Here is a 19,454-nt window from a genome sequence, read left to right on the forward strand (position 1 = left end):
GGTTGGGGGTCAACTTGAGCCTACCGTGACCTCAAGAGGACCCAATCCACAACCTGACCTGACCTGAATTCCAACCTGAACCCAACATGAAGTCTTCTATACTCAACCCAACCCAACCTAATCTCAATCCGACCCAAATACATGTGATTATTCCCAATGCAACCCGGATTTGCTCAAATCCAAACCAGCCCAAATTCAAATTAGGTTGGGTCAATTAGGTTTGGGTTGATCAAAACCCAAGTTGCAGCCATAATTATAGTAGAAAATGTTTGATCATTGATACGCATTGTTCATCATGTGCTGCCCTTCTTTGATTGACCATCCTTCTCAAATAACCTTTCAATGTCAGATCAATTGCTAGGAAAATGGACATTCCATATTATTGTACTAAAATCCAATCATTGATACGGACCATCCAAGCATCCACCACATGTGACCTACATTGATTGCCCTTACATCTCAAATAACTTTGGTTGTGCAATCCTATCCATGGTACTTATAGTTTGGGAATGGATGGTCCATGTTGATCGTACTAGAAAAAGGTTTAATGATCAATATAGACCATCCATCATGTGTTGCCACCTTTAATCGCCCATCCTTCTCAAAATTCACATCGCGGATGATCGTAATCACCTAATCAATGGTGATCTATATTGATTATATTGGAAAAGGTTTGATCATTGATATAGACCATCCATCATGTGGTCCCCACCTTTGATTGCTCATACCTTGCAAAAAATTACTTCAATCGGATGATCCTAATAATCTAGCCAATGGCTACGAAAATGGATCATCCATATTTATTTCATTATACTAATAAAAGTTTGATTATTGATATCAACTCTCCATCATGTAGGGCCCACCAACATCCCTCTCAAAAAATCCCATTGACGAGATGATCCTAACCAGAGGTGGGCACGATCCGACTCAATCCGGCCAACTCGACTTGTTCGACTCGTTCAAATCTGACTTAACCCAAACCGAATGGGTGAGTCGGTCCAAATCGAGTCGGCTTCGCCCAAGCCGAACTCAAACTGAGTCGAGTTCGAGTTACCCAATAACTCGATCCGGTTAGACTCGACTCGATCTGAAACTCGACTCGACTCGATCCAAAACCCGACTTGACCCGACCCTCTAACCCTACCTGCCACACCCTACCCCGACTCGATCCAAAACTCCCTCCCTCCCTCATCCTCCTCCTCTTCCAAGCCCAGCAACCACCCACCACCATCACCCGCCTCCTCCTCCTCTCTCTCCTCTCCACTCACTCCCTCATCCTCCTCTTTCTTTTCCTCTTCCAAGCCCAACAACTACCCACCACCATCACCCTCCTCCTCCTCCTCCTCTCTCTCCTCTCCACTCCCTCCCTCCCTCCCTCATCCTCCTCTTCCATGCCCGGTAACCACCCACCACCCTCATCCTCCTCCTCTCCACTCCCTCATCTCTCAATCCGACTCGGTGCCAACTCGACCCGAGTCCGGATCAGTTTAGGCCAGACCGAACTCGGATCGAGTTAGGCATGCTAGACTCGGTCTCGAGTCGGATCGAGTCGAGTTAGCCCTAACTTGGTCTTACTCGACTTGATGCCCAGCTCTAATCCTAACCATCTGGTGAATCGCTAGGAAAGTGGATGGTTTATATTGATTATGTTGATGTGGATTGTGGTTGTTATTGCCTTTATCTTCTCTCAACATTTTGTATGCTGCCTTTCATTTTTGTTGCCAGTTCTCTAATAATTTTTTTTCTTCTGCTCAAAAGAAATTGGACCATCAGTCATGTGGAACCTTTGTTTCCCTTCTTTCTAAATCACTTAGATTGGATGATTCGAACCATCCTATCAATTCGTAGGATGTGGATGGTCCATACTAATTATATTAGAAAATGTCAGATCATTTATCGGCATTGTCCATCATTTTGGAGTCCACTGTGGTGTTGAGTTGCGATGGGAGAGATGAACCATCTATCATAGGGAACTTGAAGATTGGGACGGGAGAGGGAGCCTTGTGCGTTGAGACAGCTATTGCTTGTGAGATGTGTGATGTCTCCCTCCATCAAAACTGACGTAATGGCCATTTGGTGAGATTCCGAGTTCTGCGGTTCTGTTAAGTCCAGTTCACCTAGGTGAGGGTTCCATAGGGGTGGGTACCCTAAGACTCTTGGCATTTTAGTAGTAGCCCCAAATTTCCTCATGGGCTCCTTTTCATCTATTTCTTTTCTAGGCTAACAAGAAATAAGCGGAAAGATGAGATGATGCAATTCATTTACCAAATCAAAGAGAATTCAATAGTCTAATTGCTAGAAATTAGAATATATGATGCAAACAAACAAAGAGTAGTTGTATAAGGAGGCATACAATTATTGAAATCTTGACTAGTCACAGGTGGTTGAGAACTTTAAAAGATCTAGAAAAAGTGTCCCCTCTACCTCCTAGAACAACCCCTTCAATAGACCCCAAGACACCTTAGAATCTCTAGACATTGTTAAATAATGATATCTAGTTCTGGATTGATTCCAAATCAATCAAATCTATACAAAATATATACTGTATCTACAAGGATTTAGCATTATTGTAAACGGCCTAAAAATAGCATGTGTAGATCCAGAAAATCATCTGCGAAATCATAAGATAGTCAACAAAATTAGAAGCTATTATCATCTAAAGAAAGCAATGGCAGACCCTGAAATTTAGCTCCCAAAATCAGCAGAAATGCAGTCCACAATTCAGCATGTGTAGGACCCCGTGGTGGGCCTTGGGCCTGCATTAAAAGATAAACAATGGGGAGGTTCTAACTTTCTTGCGCTTGAGGGCCAATGCTTTAATAGTCAAGCAATTCACACAGTCATTTGGGTGTGCCATATTATTGATAGGTGTCTGCATAAACATGGTTATGGAACATTCTAACATTCTGATTTACACTAGTGAACGTGGACTATTGCATAAACACAGACGAATGATTCAGACCAAGATTTTCTTAGCAGCCATTTTGGCCCCATCATGGAATAGCCAAGCAACAATCCTCCAATCTGATGGATCAGAGTTGACTCATAAGCAATTGCAATGACTTTGGGTGTGTTTGGGTGCCACTTAAAAATGAGTTCAATTATTTTGGTAATTATGTATTATGTATTAGAGATCAATTATTTTTTGTACGGATTAAATTATAACCAACAATCTATATGAACTATGATCTCTAATATATACTTGATTAACTAAAATGAGATGAACTCATTTTTAAGTGGCACCCAAACATGCCTTTGGTGATTACCTATTTTTGGCTGGGCCAGTGATCTTTATTCTTTGCTTTCTTTCTTTCTTTCCTTTTTTTTTTTAAAAAAAAGTGGAAATGTCTGTGCGGTCCTCGTGACCTTTTCTGTAGTTGTTATGTGACCATGCCTTGTTTGTTTAGTTCACATTGAATTGTCTGGTTTGCAATGGAACATGGAACAGTTTTAGCCCAGATACTGAATCGTGGGTCTTGATTCAACATTCGTTTATAGTGACTTCCATGCTGATCAATTAGGGAGAGGATGACAGTCATTCACAGTCTTCTATCAGTAAGAAGAGGCAGCACTTGAAGAGAAAAACTGGAAAAGGTTCTATTCCGATGAATGATGGTTATGATGGAGATAGGAGCCCTTCAAACAGGTTGGAGTACTTGAGCATATGATAGGATCTATTTTCTACTGCTTTCTTCATATTATTCTATTTTATTTTAATCAGCAGAGGTCAGAAATATGATTTTTCTTTGTTAAATCATCAGAAACATGACTTGTTCTACGAGGAATTAGAGGTCCTTGTGCGGCATATATAATTTCGTGATGTGCGCAGTGCAAAAAGTGGGGCTCATGGTTCACTTAAGCAGACTGTTGATCTTAGGGCCAAACCACGGATGGTGGATGACCCAAAAGGCTCTCATTTTGGAAGATCCTGACCATTCTATTAGTGCATATAAAGACAGTTAAAAATAAAAAGACATAATGTGGGGAAAACCAAAAGAATTGGATGCTTAGTGTCTAACAATCCTGTAGATTTTTATATGTAGCATGAGACCCATCAGACTACTGGTATGGATTGGTGAACCTTAGGTCCAATTGCATAGCCAGTGCTTCAGTGGATCATACACGTCATAGTGCATCAGGACATTATTATTGCAGTAAGGTTCCCAGACAATGTCAGCATCATGAGTCAAGCAACATGACTTTTCATTTATTTTTTTATATGTTCAATGGAAAATAACTAGGATGTGGCTATGATGACGATGACGACAACAATAACAGAAGTTTTCTTTTTCAGGGTAATCAGCAACTCTATTGGTTTATGGAGGTTCTTTGTGCCACATTCAACTAAAAAGGCAGAGCCTCAATCATCAATGATGGATCAAAAAGTACGGCCAGCGTTTACTGTAACTCAGTTATTGTTTATGCCCATGATTACCTAAATTGGCATTTCTGTTTTCAAACTGCGAATCGGTTCAAGCGACCTGATTCGTAGTTCAAATCGCTAAAATCCGCTGATATTGGTTGATTTAAATCGTGCCAATCCGATTTGAAATTCATTGCCGATTTGAGATAGTTCACAAATAAATTCAACATAATTTGATTCATAGTCCGGGTAGGATTGATGCAAGTTCGGGAATTGTTTCTAATAAGTCGGCTATAAATTTGTGAAAGGAATTCCAGTTTGTTATTAGCTTCTAAAACCGGGTGCTTAAATCTGTAATTTGGACTATTTAGTTCAAATTTGTAAAGTTTCAAAACAGATACTGTTTTCTACTTGGAAAGTTTTTTAGCAGAGAGCCTATGAATCTGATTATTATCAGATCAACCCACAGAAAATTTTGACCATGCAGTTCCGATAATTGCAGTCAATGTTTTAAATATCGACGATATCGGCCGATATATCCCTCGATATATCTTGTATCCCACCAGTGCGATACGTAATGCACAAGCAGTGAGATATGTCCCACATGTTCGACCCGGTGAGCTTTTTTTTTCAATCCTTTTTTTTTCTTTCTGTAAATCATGTTAAATCAGTTTCAAAAATCATGAAAAATCCATGATTTTTCATGTTTTGCATGAAAAATCAGGGATTGGGAGATTCGATTTCGAGATTTGGAGGACCGAGTTGCAGAAAATTGAATAAAATCAAAATCAAACATGTATTGTATGTAACCTTATCTAGTGATTCTTCTTTTGCTTTTGAATGTATTGCTTGTGTTTCCACATGTCTTCTTACATTTATAAATTATATGAATAGACTTTGAATATACTTGCATCAATTCAGTTAGACAACACAGATTAGGACCCCATACAAAGAAAACCTATTATGTGCACTTGTTTTTTGTAATGTTTTGATTTGTAAGTGTATTGATGTATTTTTTAACAATCACTAAAATTTCATTGAAAAGATTGACCAATTTCCAATATTTCCCCATGTTTCCAACAACAGTGATACATTACGCGATACAACAAATATATCCCATGTGATAACCGATATGTATCCGTATCCCAAGGGTGCGATACGTAACGCGATACTGATATTTCGAACACTGATTGCAGTTGCAAGACACTTTGTGATTCCAATCTAAAACTCCATCACATGGTGATTGCTGTAATTCTCTGCCAGTTAAATCAGGCTTATTGATCAATTGAGTGGGCTTACCTGATCTTGGCCTGGGGTGCATTAATGGTGAGGTACACATTGAGCGGCCAGCTCCATATGAATACATTGTGTCATACGGTATACCAATGGCTCTCCATTGATTTTGATGGTGTTCCAATTTCTCTACAGATTGGCCTGCTTTTCATATCAATTTTCTACACGTGATATGTCGGTGGGAAAGAAGGGCTGCATTTTCTATGCAATATCCCAGGAACTGGAATGCTATCTGTCCTTAGAGACATGCTTGAATGGGACTGGATTCCATATCCTGTACAAAACCTGTTGTATTCAACAAGCAGAAGTGCTTGAGCTCTGTGGGTCCTCCATGTTGTTTGTGTAACATCCTCTCCATGCATCAGGGCGCACCCTCAAATTTAGGCTCTGGGACCTAAAATCAACTCCACAACCCATGTGGGCCACTAACACTATTTTTGTGTGTGGAATCACCATGGTATTTATATTCCATGAAAGACGTTCATCATGTCTCACTAATCAGGATGAAGGGGCAATCCAAAAGTCAGCCTGATCCAAAACTCAGGTGAGCCACACCATGTGGACTTAGATTTTAGGTGTGATTTTACATTTTCAATTGTTGAATCCAACCTAGTAATGCCGAAGCCCGACAGTGTACATGTTTGATAATCAAGAAGCTTCTATTAAGATGGGACAGAATGGGATATCCTATTTTCACATCCACATTGTGTTAGGTCCATTCCATTTTTCTCAGTAATGTACTTTGATTTAATTGGGTCATTGGACTGAATAGGATGTTCAAAATCAAAGATGTATGTTTTTAGTTTTGGTAATGCTTATCATTTCATTTTCCATTTTAGGAAATTTTAAGTTTTGGAGTGTTTTTCCTCGGTGCAGAAAGATGAAAAATGTGAACAGACAACTACCAGTGCCAGTATGTGTATTGCTGACTCAGAATCAAATGAGATTCGCCGCTTTGAACTCTTAAGGCGTGAGCTATTCGAACTAGAGAAACGAGTTCAAAGAAGTACTGATGGAAGTCAGAATGAGGAGGTAATTCCTGAATATCTTAAATAATTACTAATTTCATAATTTATTTTTTACATTACAGTTTCAACAAAGTTGGGATAAGGCTTAGATGCTTATATTTTTAGTTTTGCAAATGAACTCTTACTACAACTTCCATTATTAGATACCTGTTGTATAATTACTAATTTCATGATTTCTTTACATTTTAGTTTTGCTTAAGAACAAGTTGACTAATACTGTCAAAAACAAGTGACAAAAGGGAACATCAGAATTCCATTTATCAGAAGCTAGGACCAGCTAGCTTTCACCATACTAAGGCCCTCAAAGAGGACAAGTTTAGGATATTCCTTTGCAAGTTGGGAATGAATTAGGTTTGAGCCCTTGGCTTAGTTGTAGCTGCACTCTCTGCAAAAACAGGGGAAAAAATTTGCTAATCCTTGTCTTGCATTTCTCTAGCTTTTGTGAGAGTAAAAATAGATGAATTATCTCTTATCAACTGTTAGAACAGATGCTTGTGAGGGCATTGCATCTTTAGGTTTAGCTTTTGGTACAGTAATTGTCGATATTTTTATAGTGACAAGACATCTGGTATTATGTAGATTGACATTTTGTACATATTGAACTACTCAGAGCACAATCCATTTTGCGAAAGGAACTCATTCAATGAAATATTTTACAAATACTCGGAGGAAAATTTTCAGATATTCGTACATGTAGGGGATTTACATAGTAAGAGGAGAAAATAAGAAGAAACAAGGGAAAAACATAAAGAAACAGAGCAGGAGAGTGATAGAGTTGGAAGCCTAACCCAACTTTTATTAAGATTAGAATGAAAATACATTTGGTACTCTGCCATATCACTGAAATACACACACACACACACACACACACACACACACACACACACACACACAGAGACTTATTCACTAATTTTTCTATGCCAAGGTATCCCAAATCGGTTACTTTTTCATTTCCGGCATCGAAAACGGAATGCACCGCGTGGCTATGAGCTGCGGCCCTGCTGTGGCTTCGGCCGCAGCTTCTTTCTTCTTCTTCTTCTTCTTCTTCTTCTTCTTCTTCTTCTCTCTCTCTCTCTCTCTGTTCTTTCCCTCTTTTTTCTTTTCTCTTCTTTCCCTCTTTTTTTTTTTTTGCAGGTGTACCACACACCAGCTTAGCTGCTGTAGGTACGTGTCACGCTAAGACGAGCGTTGACACTCCACAAGCTCCGAGTTGTACGAACGGTTCAAAGGAGATCAAAGTTATATGGGCTCCATAGTGGTGTATTTATTATATCTACACTGTTCATCTATTTTTAAATATCATTTTAGAGCATTACCCAAAAAATGAATCGTATCCAAAGATCGTCTGGACCACACCAAAAATAGTAGCATAGATGATGATTTTCACCGTTAAACAATTCGTAGGCCCACCATAACATTTATTTTCCATCCAATCTATTCATAAGGTCAAAAAGACCTGAATGAAGAGGAAAAACAAATTTCATATTGATCCAAAAGTTCTGTGATCCCAAAAAAGGTTTCAATGGTAGACGTTCAATCCCCCACTGCTTTTTGCAGTGTGGTCCACTTGATAATTAGATCTGTATTATTTTTCGTGTCAAGCCTTAAGACGATCTCGTCAAATGAATGGACGGTTTAGATATAACACATTCATCACGGGTGGGGCCCAAAAAACTTTGACACGTGTGCTGCACTTCACAATCACTTCACAATTGGGCCCTTAAAAAATTGTACACAAGATATATATATTAACTTAAAATTTACCAATTAAATTATGAACTGCAATTGCTAACTCACAATGCCAAAATCAAATTATTTGAATAGTTTTAATTGTTATTTTGTGGACTTTTATTTTTTAAAATAGGGCCTTTTGATTTTTTTCATGATTCACTATCCAATAAATGTCCACCAATACATAAGTGGGATAATGGCAATAAATTGCATGAATTTGAGGCTAATTTGGGGCATAGATTGGTCCTCCAAGTCAGCCCAAAATTGGCAACGCCATCTACCTGAATTTAATTTCATTTTTTTAAAGAACTATTGGGAGAAAGATATTAAGTTGTTAAGTATGTAAATTAGATATTTAGAAAATTAAATATATGAATTTTGTAGTCAAATTCAGGTTACCTGGTTCAAAAATTAATCAAACAGTCCGATACAACTTCTCACCAAAGAGTGGACCGTTACACCCCCGTATCCGTATCAGTTTTGGAGGGCACCGTTACACCAACCGATACCGATACGGGATACCTTGCTATGCTCCCCCTCAAGCTGGAGCAGAAATGTTAGCCATGCCCAACTTGTACAAGACAGTATGAAGCTGAATACAATTCTAAGCTTTGGCAAAGATAACTGCAAGTTGATTGTCATATCTAACAAAAGGCATGGTTGGAAACATCTTTCTCTCGAATAAAATGGCAATCCAATTCGATATGTTTTGTGCGCTCATGGAATATGCATTGTTGGCAATTTAAGATAGCCTCCTGATTATCACAATGAAGAGGGATCAATGCTGGAGGAGGAAAGCCATCTTATATAGGAGGAACTTTAGCCATAAAAGCTCACAGGTTGTGTTAGCTATTGCTCAATTTTGGGCCTTTTCAGAGATCGGCAACGACACTACTTCCTGCTTCTCCTAGAGACGAAATTACCACCAATTAATGTGCAAATATCCAACCTTAGACTTCAATCATTAAATGATCCTGCCTAGTCAGTGTCACAATAGCCACTAAGTTTTAAATGATTACAGAAGACCTTTGCCACGAGCAGATTTCCAATATTTTAGGATCCAATAAGAAGCCTCAATATGATGGAAGCGAGGGGAGCATGTATGAATTGACTAACCACATTGACTGCATAAACAATATCAGGTTGCATGACCGTCAAGTGAATAATCCGTTCCACGAGACTCTAATACAACTAGGTGTGGAAGAGCTTCTAATCTTTCCTCATATGAGTGATGCGTCACTTCAATTAGAGAATGAACCGGACAAGCCCTCAACATGTCGTATTCATCAACAGATCGAGGATATACTTTCTTTGAGGACCAAAATCTTTAATCACATGTTTTTAATGTTTGGTCTTTTTAAATTTCCACATTTTTTTGAGAGGTAACAAAATTTTATTAGAAAATCATGCAAAGCGCACAAAAGAACACAACCAACACTACACCTTGAAGAAAGAAGAAATATTAACAGATTAACTACCTTTACACTTAATAAGGAGCCCAACTCAAGATATTACACTTAATCTCCCTTATAACCTCTTGGACCGAAGAATGTCTATTATGGAAACAACTATTACAGTCCCCCCAAATAGCCTAAAAGACCCCTAAAATGAGTAGCCTCCGCATCACTTTGCCAACTTTCCCCACTCTTCTTCATGCCAAGCCCACTATAGGTCTACGACTGAATTCGACATCACCCAAGCAATATGGAACACCTCAAGAAAATGGTCCTACATCTTTCAAACAAACAAGTAATGAATGAAGAGGTGATCAATCAACTCCTCAGCACCTATACAACACAATCTTATTTCCATGTTACTATACCCTATAAGCACAATATCATCAACATATACTATGATAATTGTGTTAGTCTCACTTCTCTTCATGATGAAGACCGAGTGATCATATGCACTTCGTAGAAATACAAACTCCACAACCATTGTGCTAAACTTCTCAAATCAAGCTCTTGGGGACTGCCTAAGGCCATAAATTGCTTTCTTTAAGCAACACACCTTCCCCTTATCATGGACAAAAGTGATGCATGGAGGAGGATCCATATACACCTTTTCATTCAGATTACCATGAAGAAAATGCATTTTTTAACATCTAACTAATGAAGTGATCATCACAAATTTGCGACAATAGAAGGAGAACTCGAATCGAATTTCAACTTTTCCATGGGAGAAACTGTTTCTTCAAAGTCCACTATTTACTGTTGAGTAAACCCTTTAGTTGTAACCCAAGATTTGTATCCATCGAGGAAGAGAGTATGAGAGTTAAGAGTTGGGAGTTGCCCCTCTCCTCAATTCATTATGATTAGAATGAAAATACATTTTGTACTCTAGCATACCATTGAAACACACCCACACACTTATTGACTAATTTCTCTACAATAATCAAATGATTTGTCTTTGGGAGGATGGTTAACTCTCAAATGCTCTACTGATGCAGGACGGATGACCTAGCCTAGAATGATGCAATGAGATCATCAACAAATTAACTAGAACAATTTACAAGCACAAAATAATGCTAGTATATCACAAGCTTAATGAATTCAAGCATTTAACTATGCTCATATTTAAGACTAAATCACAACCTATCAGTTAGATCTTATAAAACATGATTAGATAGGACCTATGGAAGGTAGGGCTTCCATCTAGCATAGGCATTGATGTAATTCTAAAGGGAATCTCTTGGTTTTATAAGGTTTTGGTAGGTCAGGGTTAATTTTAGGAACTAGGAAATTGGGTAATTGGATTAGGGCTTAGGTCTAAGGAGGTTAGAATTTGAGCATTAAGGGTTTTGAGATTTAGGACGATTTAGGGTTAGGGTTTAAGATTAGGGTTTTGGGAAATTTAGGTTCTAGAATTAGACTTGAGGGTTTTAGGCTTTGGGTTATGGATTTTAGAGAGAAAGGAGTAAGGATCAAAGAGGGAAATAGGGAGGAGATGGGTTGGTTGTATAGACGACAGTACGGTCGTATGCTTACGTGTGGAGGTCCGTACGGTGGTACGGTGTAAGTCGGCCTAGGTTTAAATGGGTTTTGAAGGGAGATTGGGGATAAGTTTTATGGAAAACAAAGAAAATAGAGGAGTAGAGAATGTGGATTAAGAAAGATTGAGACAAGAAAAGAAAAGTGTAGATATTACCTTAAAAGAAGAAAATAAGATAGATGAGATGGAATCACTCTATGGCTTCACACCACTCCAATCACAGAAAGTTTTACTTCATCACAAAGCAAAGAGAAAGAGAATTATTTTTTTTAAAAATTATTTCATATACAATAATGGGCTAGAGTGTCGACGTCCAAGCCTCATATAGTCTCAGGAAAGACTTTTTACAAAGAGATGCTCTCAGATTAAAAGTTTCACATAAAGATGCTCCATAAAATAAAATTTGTTCCCAACTCCCTAAACTCAACAAAAATATAAGCTAAACAAAATAATAATAATAATAATAATAATAATAAACATATAAACAACTAAATAAACTAAACTATTTCGTGGCCCACGATTAAGATGTCCTGCATGTGTTCACCAGGTTAGGCACTTGAATTGGACCAACGGGGCTTCATGTATGCATCACGATGTCCTGCATGTGTTCACCAGGTTAGGCACTTGAATTGGACCAACGGGGCTTCATGTATGCATCACCTAACCATTAAATATATATATATATATATATATATATATATATATATATATATATATATATATATATATATATATATATATATATATATAAAGAGCTCTCCTCCTCCTCCGGTATACTCTGACTGGTGCTCGGATGTCCTCATCATCTATGCAATTGCTTTATCTGTCTTTTGGAGGACATCTCAAATGCTCTACACTATTTATCTATCTTTGAGAGGACGGTTAACTCTTATTAAAGTGACATTCTTTAATATGCCACTGCACTTTTTGTCACTCTTCGAATGGCCTAAATTAGTGTTGGATGAATTGGAAAAGTCAAGTAAAGACTTCTTGCGGAAAGTGGTTGCAGTAAAAAGGAAGTTTCATCTCCTCAAGTGGCCTAAGAAAGGAAGTCTCATCCCATGTACATGTAAGTTTTCTATATGATTCAAAAAATAACATTTTCCCCATCCCCATTTACCTGTATCATGTATTCTCAATTCACTTGTTTCTATAAGTAAAAAAGGAAATAAAAAGTCCAAATGAATCTATTCTTCATCGGCTACGACAACGCCATCATCTTCCTCATCACCAATGATGTTAACATTATCAACATCATCTTCATGTTCATCTCCTCAAGTGGCCTAAAAAAGGAAGTCTCATCCCATGTACATGTAAGTTTTCTATATGATTCAAAAAATAACATTTTCCCCATCCCCATTTACATGTATCATGTATTCTCAATTCACTTGTTTCTATAAGTAAAAAAGGAAATAAAAAGTCCAAATGAATCTATTCTTCATCGGCTACGACAACGCCATCATCTTCCTCATCACCAATGATGTTAACATTATCAACATCATCTTCATCTTCAAAATTTAATGTCGAAATAAACTCCTCTTCCTCCTCTTCTACCACTTCCATTTTTCCCTTCGCTTTACTTACGAATAGCAAGTTTTCTAAGACCTGTAAAATAGTTTTTGCTGCATAATGCATTATAGTATAAGACTATTAATTAATAATTATAAGGCTACAAGACTAAACAATAAAAATATGAGTCACACAACATGTAATCATACCACGTCACCCATCTGATCTTGATGTGGATCCACCTACTCCTTGCACATCCTCCAATCCTTCGCCAAAGCATTCATATGTGCCCATTCAAGTGGTATCTGTAGGAACTAGGAAGTGTAGAAACCTCTCTCTCCATGTTCCATTCATCATCAGATTCCATATATGATAAGCAATAGGATCAAGCCCTTAGTCCTCTCTCTTTGCTTGACAAACTTCGAGCTGGAGATTATATTTACGAAGATGAGCGCATTCAATCTCTGTTGCTCAAGTCTATTCCTCTTCTTTGGATGTATCTGCAAGCCAATGAATGTAATAATATAATGCTATTATTGGTCACCACGTGATGAATTCATAAGTTGAGTAATGAATTCAATAATGTCTCACTTGCTCAAAAGTGCTCCAGTTGCGCTCACAACCAGTAGCACTACATGTCAAACTCAAAATACGAATAGCTATTACAACACTCGTCTCCGCAACTCCCACCATAAACCTAAAAACCAATCATATAAATTATATAAATAAACTAATTCATAAACCATAAGCACAACATCAAACTCAAAGAAGCAAAATAATTGTAAGTAAAATTATCAGGCTATTTTGTCGTCCTAGTTAATTTTATTGTCTCTCTTCCAAATAAACCATAGGCCTTTTTGAACGTATCCATCTGCTCATCAATAATGACCCTTTGCCTTGAATCCAGGACTATTCTTTCAATACAGTCATATAAGTTGGTTTTAATCTCCAAAATTTTGATGAAAATTGTCATCATACTGAAATCTAGTATTTGAGAATAAGTTGCCGCATGTAAGGGCCTATGCAACTTAAGATTCCATCATTGGTCTATGATTTTGCATATAGCCGACTATCGCCTCTTCACGTCTCAAAAAAATTTTCTATAGCCTCTTTCGCCCGATCCATTGCTTTACAAATATATCCCATGGCTTGCTCATCTGAATCAACTAGCCATAGCACATTGACCAATGGGAGTGGTCTTCAAGCAAAACTTGATAGATGACCAAAAATTTACATTAGCCAAAACTGTCTTGAACATGCTTCCCCTTTTCGATCTTGGAGAAGCTGTTACTTTTCCATTCTTTTAAGGTAAACATCGATCTCAAGCTAATTCTATTTTCATGGATGCTTTTCAAAGTCAAGTAACACATAACAAACTTTGTTATGGCCGGTTAGGTCAACACCCCCTTTGTGTGCTTCCTTGTTAAATTCAAGACCCAACAGTAAAGCGTGTGTGGTGGTGTGTGTGCGTGTGTTAAAAAAATAAATAAATTTCAAGACCCAACAGTATTTATAAATATAGACTGTTATAGCCATTGCTTTCGTCACGGTCTCCGAATGAACTTGCAACTTTTCAATGTCTGTAAGTATTAAGTCTATGTAATGGGTAGCACATTGAGACCAAAACAATGTCTTCCTCTTTTCCATTAACATTTGACCCGCCTTCACATAGGTGGATGCGCTATCCGTAACTACCTGTATTACGTTCTGTTCGCCCATTTCATCAATAACTCACTCAAGTAAGCCTAACAAATTATCCTCATTTTTTGAAATATCTGATGTATCAACAGATCTCAAAAATACAGTATCACTTGGATTATTAATAAAAAAAAATTAATTAGCCTAATACACTCCATCGGTCTGCCTATCTGACATTATTGTGCATCTAGTCTTACCCCATTTCTTTTTATAAACATCAATAGATTTCTCTATCGATTTAACATCCATTTTCAAAATTTTATTCCTTCGTAATATAACATAAGTTTCAATTTCGGCCCAAATGCAGCAACCACGTCCATCGCAGGTGCGAAGAATGGGCTCCTTTGAAGGTTAAACGGTAGAGCATTTGCATATAGGAAACAAGAAATAGAGAGGCATAGTCTTTATCTCCCTTCTTCTAGATTTTGTTTAGAGTGCCTTATTGTTTTTCTTTTGGCCCACTCTTTCTTCCCATAAAATTATCCATTGTTCTTTTTCTTTTTCCTCCACCCATTTCAGCGACATCATCAGTAATAGGAACACTTCCAACAATATACCCCATTTCTTCTTGTTACTAACATTACCATCCAGTAAATTCTTTAATTTTCCGCTATATCATCACCGACTTGGGGACATGCTGCTACATTTTTCTTCGTTTGGGTTAGGTGATGTTTCATTCAAAACACACTTTCCTAATATGCATTTCAACAAAAATTACATCTTAGGTAGATATTATTGTTCTCATTCATCTTTGAACAATATTCCCATATAACATTGTCGTCCCTGGTCTTCGATTTTTTTCTCATCTCCAATGCTAAAAAAGAACCAACACACAAGTGACAAGCCTGCATATTAAGAAAAAACTACTTAGGCCCCACACAAACATAAAAGATTAAAAATGATTAAAAATGAGAAAACTAGTGAAAATTTGAAATAAACGAGAAAATTTTTGAAATAAAAATCAATTTAGGCCCACATAAACACCAAAACTCACTACTATCTCTCTCTCTCAAAAAAAAAAAAAAAAAAAAAAAAAAGGAAGAAAAGAAGTGATATTATAATGTATGTGGAGCACAAATAGCTTTTAAACACAAAAGCCCTAAACAAAAATTGCAAAATTTTGAAAAAATCAATATATACTATTTTTCTTTTCCAAAAAACTCATATTTTCACCAATATATGAAAGAAAAGAATAAATAAATACTTTATATGTATTCTTACCTATTTGATGTAGAAATCGAATGCAACAAGCAGCGGTCGAAATCAGTGAGCGACAAAAAAGTTATGTTGATTTCTCTTTGGGTTTCCTTTGGCCCACAACCTCCAAAAGTTTCCAAAATCTCTCAGAAGTAGCAAAATATATGTTATTCTAATGAGTGTGGGGCTTAAATAGCTTTTAAAAGTAAAAACCCTAAAAAATTGCAGAGAAAAAAAAAAAATCAATTTTTTTCTATTGGATGCTGCTGGTTTTTTGAAGGAAATATTGAATCGTATGATTCGTGATAAATCATACGATTCATAATCGAATTGTACGATAATCCCCCAATTGTGATTCGTATGTATGATATGTATCGTACAATACGATTCGAATAGTAAATCTTACAATTTTAACAACATTGTGTGGGAGCACTTTCTTGACCTTTTCATGCTGCTTGGGTGATGTCAAAGTCTATTGAGGACATCCTGTTAGCCTGGCATGGGGGTGGGGTGGGGAAAACTGGGAAAACGATTTAGAGACTTCTTATTATGACAACTTATTCGGTCTATTTTAGGGGGATCAGAATAGTTGTTTCTTCAGGGCAAGAGATCTTTAATGGAAGAGATTATTAGCAAAGTTGAGGGTGGTGTTCTAGGTTGGGTGTCTTATATAAAAGCAGTAAAGTCTAATAAACTTTCCTCTCTCTCTCTCTCTTTGGAGTTAAGAGTTGGGTTGTATTCTTTTCTCGCCTTTTTGCAGGTGTTTTAATGAAATTCATTTGTCTAAAAAAATAATCAAATAAAAATAATGAAATGCTTTATTAAAAATTTCCATATAAATAGTCATATAAAATCATAATGCTACTTGAACCAATGGAAAGAATTTCTAGTACAAGTTAAGTAATTGATTGGATGTTGTTTTCGATTACCAACAACAACTCATGAATCTTTGCACTCATAAATTGTAACCTGACTACGGGTATGAGTATCGACTATGGCAATGATCCGGATTGATACATCCTCAAAATGAAAGCTCTTAAGATATGTGTATGGCAAGTGTTGAAGTATAACCATGCCAAAATGTTTCCCCAATAATATAACAAGTTGTGTTTGTGGTCCAATTGATATGATTCACTATAATTCTAAAAAGCTAATTGTTTAAGACTTCAAATCCCAGCAGATTTAGATCCTCAAAGAAGGGACCTTGTATTATTATCCTTATTGGAGTATCCATGTACCAGGCTTAGGTACCACCTCCTTTAAAGGATTCGAGCATCATAACTCCTAAACTAGCATGCTTTACTCATCACATCCATGTGAAATACGGGCATCCATATATGAGAATTGAGCTCTTGAAGATTAATTTATGATATCACATATGAAAGTTGGGAGAGGCCAAGGCTAGATAATCTAACATCCAAACTATCTTTGAGGAGGAAGTAGCTTTTCTGGAGAGGCCGGTTTTGGAAGAAGAAATCAAGGCAACAGTGGATGAATTGGGTGGGGATAAGACATCGGGACCAGATGGTTTTCCCCTTGCATTTTTCCAAAAATTTTGGGGTTCAGTAAAAAATGATGTTTTCACTTTTATCTATGAGTTCTTCTAGAGTAGCAAACTTCCGGCTAAGCTCGGCTTGTCATTCATTGTGTTGATCCCTAAGGAGGGTGTAGATAGTTTGAGAGATTTTAGGTCGATAAGTTTGATTGGGGCCCCTTATAAAATTTTAGCCAAAGTATTATCCATTTGATTTCAAGCCACTATTGGAAGGGATATATCCTAGGTCCAGGGTGCTTTTGTAGAAGGTAGACGAATATTGGATAGTGCATTGACTGCCTATGAGTATATTGATTCCAAGCACAAGGAAGGCAAAAGCGGTATAGTTTGCAAACTAGACTTGGAAAAGGCATACAATCATGTTGATTGGCACTTCCTACATTACAAATTGGGTTGTCACGGTTATGTGGATAAATGGAGGAAATGGATTCAAGTCAAGGTATCCCATATCAGTATCGGTTGGCGTAACGGTGCCCTCTGATACTGATACGGATACGGGGGTGTAACAGCGATACGGGGGCGTAATGGCGCAAATTTTTTTATTTTTTTATTTGCCAAAAAAATATGAAAAAATACGGATTAAATCCGGAATATTCTAAGCATTCTAAATATGCATTCATTTATAAATTGGAACATGTTTACGGTGGTGTAACGGTCCACTCTTTGGTGAGAAGTTGTATCGGACTGTCTGATGAATTCATGAACCAGACAACCTGGATTTGACAGCAAAACTCATATATTTAATTTTCTAACTATCTACTATCAATGATAGATATATTAGAATGAATGTAATATAAAAATATCTTGCATGTGTAGGTGTTTGCAATTATTTTTCATAATTCATAAAAAAATATAAAATGACAACAACAATCTGTAAAATGGACATTAACATGTTCTACTATGATTAACACATCATATTCTACCATTAAAACGACAAAACATTCAATAAAAAATAATTTTTCGAATTAAAATAAAAAAGGGCCGAAAATAGTGTGTAAATAGAAAAAAATTATAAAAAAATATAAAATGACAACAGCAATCTGTAAAATGGACATTAATATCTTCTATTATGATTAACACATCATATTCTACCATTAAAACAGCAAAACATTGAATAAAAAGTATAAATGCCTATTTTTGAGGAATTTTTGGAAAATGGCCCACGGAGCTTCAAATCAAGAAAATCCGTAATATAAGTTGTTTTTATCTGTAATATCAAGCTAAGAGTGGTCGAAAATAGCAATAGAATGATTTCATTCATTTGGTCCTATGGTGCTCCCCTCAAGATATGGCTTTTGCGTGGTTAGTGGGATGGAACAAGGTGTTTGGCCCCGTATCTCGTAACGGCCACTGCCGTTACCATTACGATACGGCCAATACGTAACCGATACAGGACACCTTGACTCAAGTGTGCATTGGGCAGGAGTATTCGTTATCACCTCCTTTTCATCATGGTGGTAGAGGCTTTTATCAAAATATTGGATAATGGGGTCGTTGGACTTGATAAGTGAATGTAAGGTGGATAGAGGAGATCTACAAGTGTCCCATCTTTAGTTCGTGGATGTCACCATCTTGTTTTGCGATACAAATGAGTCCCAAGTGGACAATCTGAGAGAAGTTATATGCTATTTGGAAGCAATCTCGTGCTTAAAAGTGAGTACTCATACATGCAAAATTTTGGGTATAAGTTTGACCAAGGAGGCAGTCGATAATTTGTAAGTGGTGTTTGGATGTAAAGCTAGAACATTTCCATCTACATACTTGGGGTTGCTGCTATGCATTAGGAAATTCGCTAGGCACCTTTGTGCTCGAGTTGTTGAATTCGAAAATAAATTGTTGTCTTGGAAGCGGTGGTATTTATCCTTAGGTGGAAGGATTGTCCTAATTAAGTCATCCTTTTCGAATCTCCTACTATATTTCTTATCCCTCTTCAAATGCCCTCTTGGATTGATAAAGAAATTGGAAAGGATGAAGGATTTCTTATGGAGTGGAGTAAAGGAGAAAAGTAAAATCCATCTTATGAAATGGGAAAATATGTGTCTATTGAAGAAGGAAGGAGGTGCGGGTATTAGGAAGTTGGAAATTATGA

General features: G+C 37.0%; 1 protein-coding gene across 10 annotated transcripts in view; it reads left to right on the forward strand.

The window, feature by feature from the left end:
• The window catches only part of LOC131235589 (uncharacterized), a 97,702-nt gene that overhangs the window by 69,600 nt on the left and 8,648 nt on the right, over nucleotides 1-19,454 (forward strand). For 4 of the 10 annotated variants that reach the window (XR_009166223.1, XM_058232807.1, XM_058232806.1 and 1 more), the window contains exons 12-14: nucleotides 3,522-3,646; nucleotides 4,295-4,385; nucleotides 6,533-6,688. Coding sequence is in view for 8 of the 10 variants with exons in the window: in XM_058232807.1 (XP_058088790.1) it covers nucleotides 3,522-3,646; nucleotides 4,295-4,385; nucleotides 6,533-6,688 (372 nt within the window). In the remaining 2 variants the exon portion in view is untranslated. Of the gene's footprint in view, nucleotides 1-3,448; nucleotides 3,647-4,294; nucleotides 4,386-5,791; nucleotides 6,179-6,495; nucleotides 6,689-12,361; nucleotides 12,476-19,454 lie in introns of those variants that run through there. The other 6 variants (XR_009166224.1, XM_058232809.1, XM_058232810.1 and 3 more) reach the window with 6 other exon arrangements.

The sequence above is a fragment of the Magnolia sinica genome, chromosome 19 (assembly GCF_029962835.1).
Source record: "Magnolia sinica isolate HGM2019 chromosome 19, MsV1, whole genome shotgun sequence".
Classification (NCBI taxonomy): Eukaryota; Viridiplantae; Streptophyta; class Magnoliopsida; order Magnoliales; family Magnoliaceae; genus Magnolia; species Magnolia sinica.